The sequence below is a fragment of the Hemicordylus capensis genome, chromosome 7 (genome assembly GCF_027244095.1).
Source record: "Hemicordylus capensis ecotype Gifberg chromosome 7, rHemCap1.1.pri, whole genome shotgun sequence".
NCBI classification, from domain to species: Eukaryota; Metazoa; Chordata; class Lepidosauria; order Squamata; family Cordylidae; genus Hemicordylus; species Hemicordylus capensis.
In genome coordinates this window covers 2,679,092-2,689,613 of record NC_069663.1, presented here as the reverse complement: position 1 = coordinate 2,689,613, position 10,522 = coordinate 2,679,092, and the positions used below count along the sequence as shown (strand labels likewise).

Genomic DNA, 10,522 nt, shown 5'->3' with positions numbered 1-10,522 from the left:
GGAATCACATGTCATATTTGGCTGTATTGGAGGCAGTCAGTGATGGTTTGTAAGCTTGCCAGGCCTTGCCAAGGCTGTGCTTTCCGGGCACTCGATTGGAAGGTGCAGCTTGCTCCCAGGATCCTGTGCTCAGCAAACCTCATTGGCGGCAAACCTCAAGTGGGCTCCTCTGGAGTGATCCAAGCCAATTGTCTGAGTGAGTGCTTCCAAGCAAGAGGCATTTGCATGGACCTGTAGCAGTGTAGCAGCGTCTCCCTCAGCCAAGAGGTGAGCTTGGGAGTCTGTGGGCACAAACGCTCCAAGGGAGACGAGAAGAAAAGAGGAACTCAGACACGACATATGTTTTGAACAAAAGGGGCAACTTTATTAATATACTTAAATAGGTTACAAGTCGTCACTTAACTTTCTAACTAAAGGAAACAAAACAGGACAGAATGGAGTAGGCAAAAAAACTTTCCATCTTGGCCAATCTGTTGGAAAGCCAAAAATTCCTACTCGGCCCCCAAGAGGGCGACCAGCAAAGCCCATTCTGTCCCTGGGAGGGAGGGGGAGGGAGGGAGGGAAGGGAGGAAGCCCAGGGTCACACGGAACAAGGGAATAGCAGGGCAAACAAAATTGGGGGGAGTCCCAGCCAGCCCCCACCCACCCCACCGCTCCTTGCAGGCATGTTCACTTGGTCTCCTCTTCTGGGGCGGATCGACTCCTCCAGCCTCCCAGCAGCAGCACATGCCTGCAAGAAGCACAAAGCAGCGTCAGTGGGGTTGCCCTGCTCCTCCTCCCTTTCCACTCCGGCAGCCCAGCAAGCGGGGATCGGGCAGTGGGGTGGGGGTTGATGGGGGGGGGCAAGCCAGAGAATTCGGGCTCCCCACTGTGCAGCCACAGCATGGAGCAGGAGGGAGAGGAGGATTCTCTGGCCTGCCACCGGGCAGCTCCAGGGGGCGCTACTGGGGCTGCAGGGGGGCCCCAGAGTCTCCCAGGCTCCTCTGCTGCTGCACCGATTTGGGAGGAAGGAGGAGGGAGCGGAGGGGGGAGTGAGGCGTGGCTGCGGGAGTGGAGGGGGGGAGGAGCACACCCTTGGCAGGGGAGGGGGCGGATGCCTGGATGGGGCTTCCCCTGCCAGGGGAAGCCAGGCCTCTGGGGAAGGGGAGAAAGGTGGAAGGAGGAGGGGGCGCTCCTTGGCCAGCTGGTGGGAATGGAGGGAGGCGGTGACCTTGCCCTCCTGCTGGGGCCACACAGCCTCCCCGGACCCAAGGGAAGCCCAAGAATGGTTCCAAAGGGCCACTTGGGGGCAGGGTGGTCCTGTAGCCTCCTCCCACAGCCTGCCAGCAGAAGCAAGGGGAGGGGCTTCTGCACCCCAGAGGCGGGGCTTCCTTGGGCCAGGGGAGTGGAGCCTGCTACCCCCTCACTCCTCAGACAGAACTGCACTTCCCTGCTGGATGTCTTCTTGTGGACAGATCATGTGTCCACGCGGTTGGAGGAGGTCTTCTGGGAGGCCCCTGCGCTGCACGGTCTTTCCTGAACCTCCCTTCAGCTGCTGATCTTCAAGGGGAGAGCACGGGGCTGTTGTTCCTGGAAAGAGAGGAGGACATTGGTTCAGAGATGGGGGGTCTTCTCACACTCTCCCCCATGACACCACCAAGCACCAGGGACTCCTGGCAGAATATTTGTGTCCTCATTTCCCAGAGGGAAGAGAGATCTTTCCTCTTTCCCTTTGGCTACTGGTACAACCAGACACAAGGGCCGAAGATGGCATTCCAACACGAGGGAGGGTTGCCCAGATTCCTGCCCACCCTTCCTGCAGCCCAGGCCCCCTCCCTAACCATTGGGGCCCCTTCAAGTGAAGCCCTGTATTGGTCTACTCACCAGTCGGTCAGGTGGAGAGATCACCGTACTCTGGCGGGTGTCTCTTCTTCTTACAGCCCGCCCACAAGCGCCGAACGGCAGCCCGCAGCCCGTGCCGGGAGTGGAGGGAAAAGGCCTTCTTCACGATCTTCTCTGTCTTGCAGGCAACTCTCCCGACCTCGGGGTCATGGTCGCCAAGCAAGCTCTCCAGCGCTGGAGGGATGAAGGAGAAGGTTCAGAAATGGCATGAAGAGATCACCCCACCCTTGGCCAAGCCCCACCATTTCCACACCAAGAGGGCGCAAGTCCTGACTCTTTCTCCCCTGCACTCTGGGAAAGCCTACTGCTGAGCATCCCTGAGGATGCAAGCGGGACCTTCCATTTGAGGGGACAGGTGGCCCATTCCAGCTCTGTGGTCCCTAAATCTAGGCCTCTCCCCTCACAGAAACTTCCCCTTCCCACCCAGAAACCGGCACTTACCAGCATGGAAGGTCTCTATGTTCCCTTCAGTGAGGATGCTGCCCTTTTTGTGGACCAGGTGACCTAAAAAACAAGGGTGGAAGGAAATGGGACCACAGTTCAGGACACTGTGCATGGACAACCCGATCATTCAGGAGAGGAAGTCCTCCCCTCTCTGCTCCGTCTGGGACTGACAATTTGAGCCATTCCTCCAGGGACTCTTATGTCACCTTGGGTGGAAATTAAGCCAAGAGACCTCGCTAACACGCACTGGGCCAGTCCTCCTGGGGAGGGAACAGCTCCTGCCCCTCCACACCCTTCTGGCAGTGCCTTCCAAGAGAATGAACCTTTGCCCACCAAGACGACCCACTAAGGGAGACCCAAAAGTCTTGTTTCGCTTACCGATCAGCAGGGCAGCCGTTCTCCTCACTGAAGGCTGCTCGCTGCGGAAGAAGCCCAGGATCTTGGTGGCCTCCATCTCCACGGCGTCTTCTGTGCCGAGCTGCCGAATCTGGGATCAAGAGCAAAGACAAATCCCGAGTGAGCAAAGCATCGCCCAAAGGTCCTTGAGCCATTTGAGCCGAGGGACGGACAGGGAGGGGCTGCCCTTACCAGACGCTTGGCGATCTTGTGGAGCAGCTCCTGCAGGCTGTAAGAGTCCCGCGCCAGCAGCTTGCCCTCCAGGTGCCATAGGAGGGCTTCCGCCAGGAGGCTCAGATTGTCCTTCGCAGCCTGCCAAAAGAAAGACCGGAATGGGAGTGAAAAATCCTCCCAAGGGATTCCAAGAAACCTCTTAGGGGGCTTCAAGGAGTAGGGCCTGGATAGGCCAAACCACAGCGGGACAGCTCGTGAATTCACCATCCCGTGAGGCTAACTCTGGGGTCTGCCACTGGGCAGCTGGACTTGGGGAAGCCTAAACACCTTCGTAGGGGTGGCAGGAAGAAGTGGGCTCTCACCTGTACTACCTCCAGGTCCTCATCCTCCACATGCATCAGCACCGCGATGAGGGTCGTGATGTTCTCCTCTGTACCCTCATGATGATGGTGGCAGTGCTGCAGGAGATCCAGGTGGGTCCTCATGGCTGCCCTTCGGATCTTAGCCTCCTCCTACAAAGAAGAACAGGGCTTGTTATTAGGGAGGAATTCCTCACCTTCATCACCATGCAGAAGAGCTTGCATGGGTCTCTAGGGGGTGTCTGGTTTCCCTTCTCCAACCCGTTCGGAACCTGCAGGTTGGCCGGCCCTCATAGAGCCAGGCGGAGGGCTGGCATGTAAGTACTCACGTGGTGGAAGAGAGGGCGGCACAGGGCAGCCAGGGCAGCATTCACCGTGGCCTGGTGTTCTGATGGACAGTGCCTCAGCCGCTCCATGAAGGCCAGGACCCCCAAAGTGGCTTCCAGACTGGAGGTCCTGAGCCCTCCCAGGATCCCAGCACTAAAATCCTGGGGTTTCTTCGCCTAGGGAGGGAAAAGGTGGATCCTTGAGAACACATGCTAGTCTACCCCCTGCTAAATGTACCACATAGCTGTCCATGTTTGATGCCGCTTGGCTTCCATCCAAGAGGGGTGAGAAGGCGGCATTGGAGCACGTGGGGAATCAGGGCTCCCACTGAGAGATGCATTCCCTTAAGGATTTCTCCTTCATCCTGTGGCAAGGGTTCCACAGGCTGAATCCTCCCAACTGGAAAAATCTTCCTGTCACACCTGGGGATGCCTAGGAGCACCAGCCTCAGGAAGGGCTCCCCAAAGAGAGGAGTCTCCATGTCTAGGGATGCTCCATGCCCAGGGATGTCACTCACTGCCTTCAGCTTTCCATAAATGTGGAGAAGACCCCTTTCGCTCAGGTAGCGGATGTTCTGGCTGGGGTGGACTAGCCACGCTACCAGGAGCATCCAGGTCTTCTCTAAGGCAGCAAAGTCTTGGTCTTTCAGGAGCAGCTAAAAGAGGGAAAGGAGCAGAAGACCCATCAGCCCCTGGGGCCAAACCCTCCTCTCAGGGAAGCCCACCTGAGGAAAATGCTTCTCACCTCCACAAAGAAGGCCACCTCTGCGAGGGAATGCTCTTCTGGATCTTTATCGAGGCTGAAGAGGGAAGCCAGGTATGCCTTCAGCCTGGCCACTGTGGAGGATGGTGTCTGGAGGAGAGCCCTGCAACACACAAAGGCCCCTGCTGAGTCCTGGGCGGGAGGCCCAGAAAGAGCAGACCTGACCCAAACCACCCCAGCCCCCAGGCCTCCTGAGGAATCTCCTATTCACTCCTACTTACCTCACCAAGAGGGCCACACCCTGGAGGCAGCTCTGCGGAGAGCACAGGGATTCCCAGCAGGTCTTCTCCGGGGTCACCTGTGCCACCCTCTCCAGCAGGGTTCGGACAATCTGCGCGGTCTCCCTGCAGAGAAGAGAAGGTTGCTGTCACACCATGTCAAGGGTGGAGGCAGTGGACAAGGGAGGGACTCCTTGCGGGGTGGCGTAGTATCAAGGGTGGAGGGACTGAGTTGGACCAGGGAGGGAGACCACAGAGGTGAAGTGACTTTATCCACAGCTGGCTTTTTAACACTGCAGATGCATTTTAAGGCTCTCTGCAGAGCCAAGAGGGCTGCAAATTCTGGGCTCTCCTCTGTGTAGCTGAGGGAGGGGACCTCCGTGCCAGAGTCACCCCAACAGGCCAGAAATGCTGCTCACCCATCAGAGTGGGACATGGGAGAAATGACCCTAGCCTGTCCTCCCAGAGTGCTGGAAGGAAGACTTGCTGGCCCCGCTTTCCCCACCGCCATGACTTACTCAGGAGGCAGGTCATGGCTGTCTCGGTTCCCGACTCCCTCGGTGGTGTTCTGCAGGCCGGTGAGGATCTTGTTGACCAGGCCCACCAGGAGTTCGGGGAACCTTTCCTCCACCTCACTGGCATACTCCACGCTCCGGATGACGTCCCCAATCTTCTTTGTTGCTCTCCCCTGCGAAGAAGAGGAGGGTCAGGCCTCAGCACACAGTCCGAGGGACGGTTATGAGTCAGGAGAATCCCCAGGGCCAGGCCAGTGCCATGGGTGTCTGCACCCACATCTGGGCCTGAAGGGTGCTGCCTCTGGCTCAGGGTGCATGAGGTCAACTGCAAGGGAAAGACATCCACAAGGGGAAAAGGGAAGTCCCCACCTCCCGTGTGAACAGTGACTGCCATCCAAGCCGCCATCCTGTGTAGTGCAGGAAAGGAGGGGCAGAGGGGTGGAGTCAAGTCACCCTTGGTTTGCGCCCCTTACCTCTCCCAGATGGACCGAGGAGAACCAATCTGGGGCCAGCTGTCCTCTTCTTTCCTCTTCGCCGATGTTCCTGAGAGAGGAGAGGAGAGAGAAAAGCTTCTCAAAGAACTGTCCTGTTGGAGATGGCAGCCAGCTGAAGAAGAACACGGGCACCCAAAGAGATGCTAAGCAAAGATCTCGCCTCCTTTGGGAGGTGGCTGGCAGGGGAACTTCATCAGGCCAGAGATCTCCCAAGTCCAGCCTTTCATTCCCCACTGAGAAGCCCTGGGAAGTGTTCAAAGGGGGCATCGAGACAGGAGCCCTCCCCTGCTCCTTCTCCACAACACCCGCTCATGCCAACAGCATGGGGGTCTCAGAGCTCCCTCTGCTAACAGCCAGAAATAGACTTGCTGGTGTCTCTCTTGCACCGGCTGCCAATAGGCCTTCTTGGGTGAACTCCCCCTCCAGATTTCTCAGGGAGCAGGTAGGAGGAAACATCCCTCTATGGGGCTCAGACATGGGGGATCTGCCCCTGTCCCCTGCAGCCTTCTGCTGACTACGCTAAAATCCCCCCAGCTCCCTACTGGCTCCTCAGCTGAGACGAGGGTACCTACCTGGCCGAACTGGGTGTCAGCGGAGAGTCCCACACCTCGTCCTCGATGCTGCTGATGTCATGCATCGTGTCATCCTCATCCATCGAGGAGCACTGGGGAGGAGAGAGAAGAGAAACGGGAGTGTTCTGGGGCTTGCATTGACCTTGCGAGGCTTCTGAGAGGAACCAAGCCCAAGGGACGGTTTGGAAGACATCCGGCTCTAAAATAAGACCTGCCTCTTGGTAGAAAAGGCATTTGGCATCTCAGCCCAGAAGAGCCTTTCACCACATTTTTGCCCCCTTTCCAATGCCTCAGCTGCATTTCCTCCCATCCCACCAATCACAATCCCTCCCATCCTGCAGCATCTAGAACTAGAACCATTCCATGTTCTGTCTCCTGCTGGGGAACAGGGCACTCACACACACACACACACACACACACACACACACACACACACACAACCTAGAGCCCGTTCACATGAAAAAATGGATGATGAAATCGATCAGTTCTGACCTCCGCGGAGGACGAGTCTTCCACCGTGTAGGTGTTCTTCATCATCTTCTTGATGAGCCACTTCTTTGGCTTCGGGACTCTGAGAGGAGAAAGGAGAGACATGGCATAAGAACAGCAATGCATGCCCCGTGGATCAAGTGAAAGACACGTGTAGCCCAGAACCCAACAGTGGACAGCCAGATGCCTATTTAGTTGTTTGTGAACCACTTGAGATCTGGTTACATGTGGCATTAAAGTGTGTTTATTCAGAGAGAGAGAGAGAGATCTCGAGATTCGGAGGTTCCTTGGCTGTCATGGGTTATAATCTTCAACTGGATTCTCCTCCATGAACATGTCTAATCAACCAAGGCTCCCGGGGAAGGTGATCCGCCTCTATGATCCCTGGAGCGGCCCTTCAGCTGAGAAAGGTACCTGGGGGAACTGGTGGCATAGTCCTCTTCCGACCCCTCTTCCTCCACGCTGGCATGTGGAGTCTCGGCCCCCGGGAAGGAAGAACTCTGTGAAGGAGAGAAGGGGGAGAAATGGTTGCTCTGGCCCTCTCATTGAGCTTCCTAGGCTTCAGCAGGGGAAAGGCCAGCCTGGCACCTTCCAGCGGTCATCACCGGGTGAGCTGAACGCAGGAAGTGGGCCGGAAGGGGATCGTCCCGTTCTGGACACAACTCTTCCCGCTTTCCTGATTTTCAGCTTTCTTAAAAACCACTTTGGAGCCCAGGCATGCTGGCTGGAGGCGGGCGGGAGAGATGGCAAAAGAGCTCCTCTCTCGTGCCCGCCTTCCTCGCAATGAGGTCGGTTGGGCTGATTTCAGGCCTTCGCGCACTCATGCAAATGGCAGAGGGGAAAGGCATCAACTCCCCCCACCCCAAGACATGCTGCGCTCCCTCACTGAGCTGGGGCCCTGATGGCTCTGGTGACTGGAAAAGACCACTTCCAGTCCACTTCATGCTTTCAGTCGGCTCCTTAGTGAGGACACTAAAGGCACGTGCAAAAACATGCCCAAACTGGGTCTCCTTTCCTCTTTCTTTCCCATTTCTTTCCCCTTTTTCATTTAGTTCATTTCTCATTGGTTTGGTTTAGTTTGCTTATTGTTTTGTATTTTTATTCATTCTTCATTTATTTGTCACTGTTTTTCAATGGTTGCCATTAAAGCAACAGGATGCTCCACCTTTAACTGTGAGATCTCCACCAGAAGTCAAGGCCATAGCCACCATCTCCTTGCGGCCATCTTCTTTAATCCTATCACCCCCACCGTGCCACCATTGTGATGCAGTCTTGTTTAGGGCATGGCTGTCCCTTTACCATAGCTTTAAGCAAACAACTGTCAGAAGATGGCCGCCCACCCGGCAGCATCAAAACTGGGGCCATTCCACATGCTCTCTACTCCTGGGCAACACGGGGGACCCACACGCCCAACCCACAGTTCTTCCGAGGGAGGGACTGGATGTTGAGGCTTCCTGACCTCTCCAAGGGATGGCTCTTGGTCAGCGGCGGTGTTTTGCAGCCTCCTCAACACGGTGCTTGGCCTCTGGACGCTAAGAAAAGAAAGAAAGAAGACACATGAGATCAGAACACGAGTGCTTAGAAAGAGCTCTGCTTGATGAGATGAATGAGGCATGCAGCCCAACACCCTGTTTCCAGGAGTGGACAGCCAGATGCCTGCAGGAAGCCCATGGGCTGGGCATGGAGACACCTGCCTCCATGGAAACAACCCTCCATGCTGCTCGGAGCTTCTGTCCACCCTTGGCTTCTTGCTAAACTAACCACCTCCACCCCCCAAAAAATTGCATGGGCTCCTAAGGAAGGTCCTCTACTTCCATGAGCGATGGAGCTGCCCCTCCAGGTGAGAAAAGAGTACCTCAGGGAACTGACAAAGCTCTCCACGTCCAGCTCCTGATCCCTAGTGTTGTCTTCTGGGATCTTGGCCTCTTGGATGTCAGGACTCTGCATATGAGACAAAGGTTTCCAATGAGTGTACTCACTCTGATCTTCCTAGGGCCTAGGATTCGTAGGGAGTTTTCCCCCTGACATTTTCTTTGAGTTCATTTTTATTTCTTTAAATTATTTTGATTTTTTTTTAAGACAAAAAAACCTTATTAAAAAGAAACCATGTGTTCTAATTCTAACTGTGGTGGGAGTGCCAGGGAACAGCCACCACATGCTTGTGGCCATTTGGTTTCATCCTATGTCCAACCATGAACCTCCATTGTGATATGATCTACTGTGGTCAGCAAACTGGCCACCATCCTTCAAAAGGGCCATCAGAATCAGTTGGCTGCACTCTGCAGCTCTAGTCCAAAGACAGCATGACAGGTAGGTCTGTGAAATCTCTTTCTTTCCCTCCCCAAAACCAGCCATTAACAGAAACATCACTGCATGGGAGCTCCAGAATGGAATGCGAACTGCTTGTTGTCATTTCTTGTCATTTCTTCTGCATTCCTTTCATGGGGAATGGAAACCAAGAGGAACGGGACCCACTGGCATCAATAGTTTGGCCCAGAGAGTCTTCTTGATCCCACCCCTTCATGTCCTCTTCTCTCCTCTCCCCAAGAAACAGGGTTAGCTCAGCCTTTCCAAAGGGAGAGACAAGGTGGGCCCCTGAGTCCGGAGTGAGGGCCATCCCTCCTGCTGTGGGCTGTTTTTACCTGAGGGGACCAGGATTGTCTCTCCAGAAATGCCTCTTCAGTCAAGAGACCTGGAGGATCTCTGCCAGGAAGACCCTCTCCTCTCCTGACCCGTCTCAGGGTCTTGGGAGCCGTTTGATGCCTCCAATCCAAAGCACACCAACCCAGAAAGGTGGCCATTGGAAGGAGAGGCAGAGGGTGGCAGAATCCTTCCCTAGCCACGACGTTCCCACTGTAATCCTCTGGCCAACATGCAGCAGCTGGATTTCCTCCCCTTTCAGGATCTGACCCCCCTCTGTCTCCTGACGGTGGAGATGCAATCTCCCCTCAACCCTCCACCAGCCCATCCACAAAAGCGACTGGAATCGTTTCCTCACCTCACAAGACCATTCGGTGTCCACGGTCTGGAGAAACCATCCATCCTCCTCAACCGTGAAGACACTGCAGGAAGAAATACAATGGCCTGAGTACCTCGGAAGAGCATTGCTGGATCCGACCAAAGATGCATCTGGCCCAGCACTCTGCTTCCAATAGGGGACAGCCATCCGGCAGGCCTCCAGGAAGCTATCCTCTGTGCCCTTCAAGCTAGCGGACATCACCACCACATCTTGGAAGAGTGAATGCTTCTACGCAGGGGCGTAACTACCATGAGGCCGGGGGAGGCCGTCGCCTCGGGGCCCCACTGCCTTGAGGGGCCCCCCAGAGACACCTCCCATGACTCCCCATTGCCCCCTGCCCAGCCCCAAGACCCTTCAGCCACTTGCCCTGTTTGCCCTCCCTCCTGCTGGTCCTCCTGGTCGGCCATCCAAGCAGCAGGCAAGCTGCTTTTCTCCCGGGCGCCTCTCAGCTGATCGGCGGCTGGGCGGGGCTTCCAGGGAGGCCTCCGTGTAGGCCTCCGTGAAGCCTGAATTCGAGTAGGCTGGCCAGCCCCAGGAAGAAGGCTGGCAGTCCGAGTGGCCACTCCAGTTCTCTGCAGCAGACCCTCTTCTTCCCAGGCCAGACAGCTCAGCCGTGGCCAGGTAGAATGTGGATTCCTTTTGGTGGTCACACCCCGCCCCCCGCCCCCTATATCCAGGTAGGGATCTGCTTGCCATAGGGCTTGGATGGGGGGTGGGGAGACCGAGAAGTCTCTGAATATTTCATGGAAGACTGATTGGGAAATTGGCTGGCTTAAAAAAACCCTCTAAAAAGTCCTAGAAGTGGCTTGTTTCATGGCAGGAAATTACAAAAACTTCTGGAACAAATTTATTTATGTCTTCATTCATTCATT

The 10,522-nt window shown here is 55.8% G+C and overlaps 1 protein-coding gene across 3 annotated transcripts; it reads right to left on the bottom strand.

The window, feature by feature from the left end:
* Positions 1-340: 340 nt before the first annotated feature.
* Positions 341-10,029, bottom strand: LOC128333040 (uncharacterized). Of its 3 annotated transcripts, XM_053268048.1 has the most exons (18): positions 9,630-10,027; positions 8,487-8,572; positions 8,091-8,163; positions 7,046-7,131; positions 6,635-6,713; positions 6,143-6,234; positions 5,550-5,619; positions 5,080-5,249; positions 4,565-4,687; positions 4,326-4,446; positions 4,099-4,236; positions 3,584-3,757; positions 3,258-3,407; positions 2,914-3,033; positions 2,704-2,812; positions 2,323-2,385; positions 1,864-2,055; positions 341-1,569 (listed from the first exon to the last, which is right to left on the bottom strand). In XM_053268048.1, exons 1-17 carry the CDS (start codon positions 9,846-9,848, stop codon positions 1,871-1,873), a joined length of 2,058 nt encoding a protein of 685 aa, XP_053124023.1. In that variant the 5' UTR covers positions 9,849-10,027; the 3' UTR covers positions 341-1,569; positions 1,864-1,870. The 3 variants fall into 3 exon arrangements, with proteins under 3 accessions (XP_053124023.1, XP_053124024.1, XP_053124025.1); XM_053268049.1 differs by lacking the exon at positions 2,914-3,033 and having other exon boundaries at positions 9,630-10,029; XM_053268050.1 differs by lacking the exon at positions 3,584-3,757.
* Between the last annotated feature and the right edge of the window lie 493 nt (positions 10,030-10,522).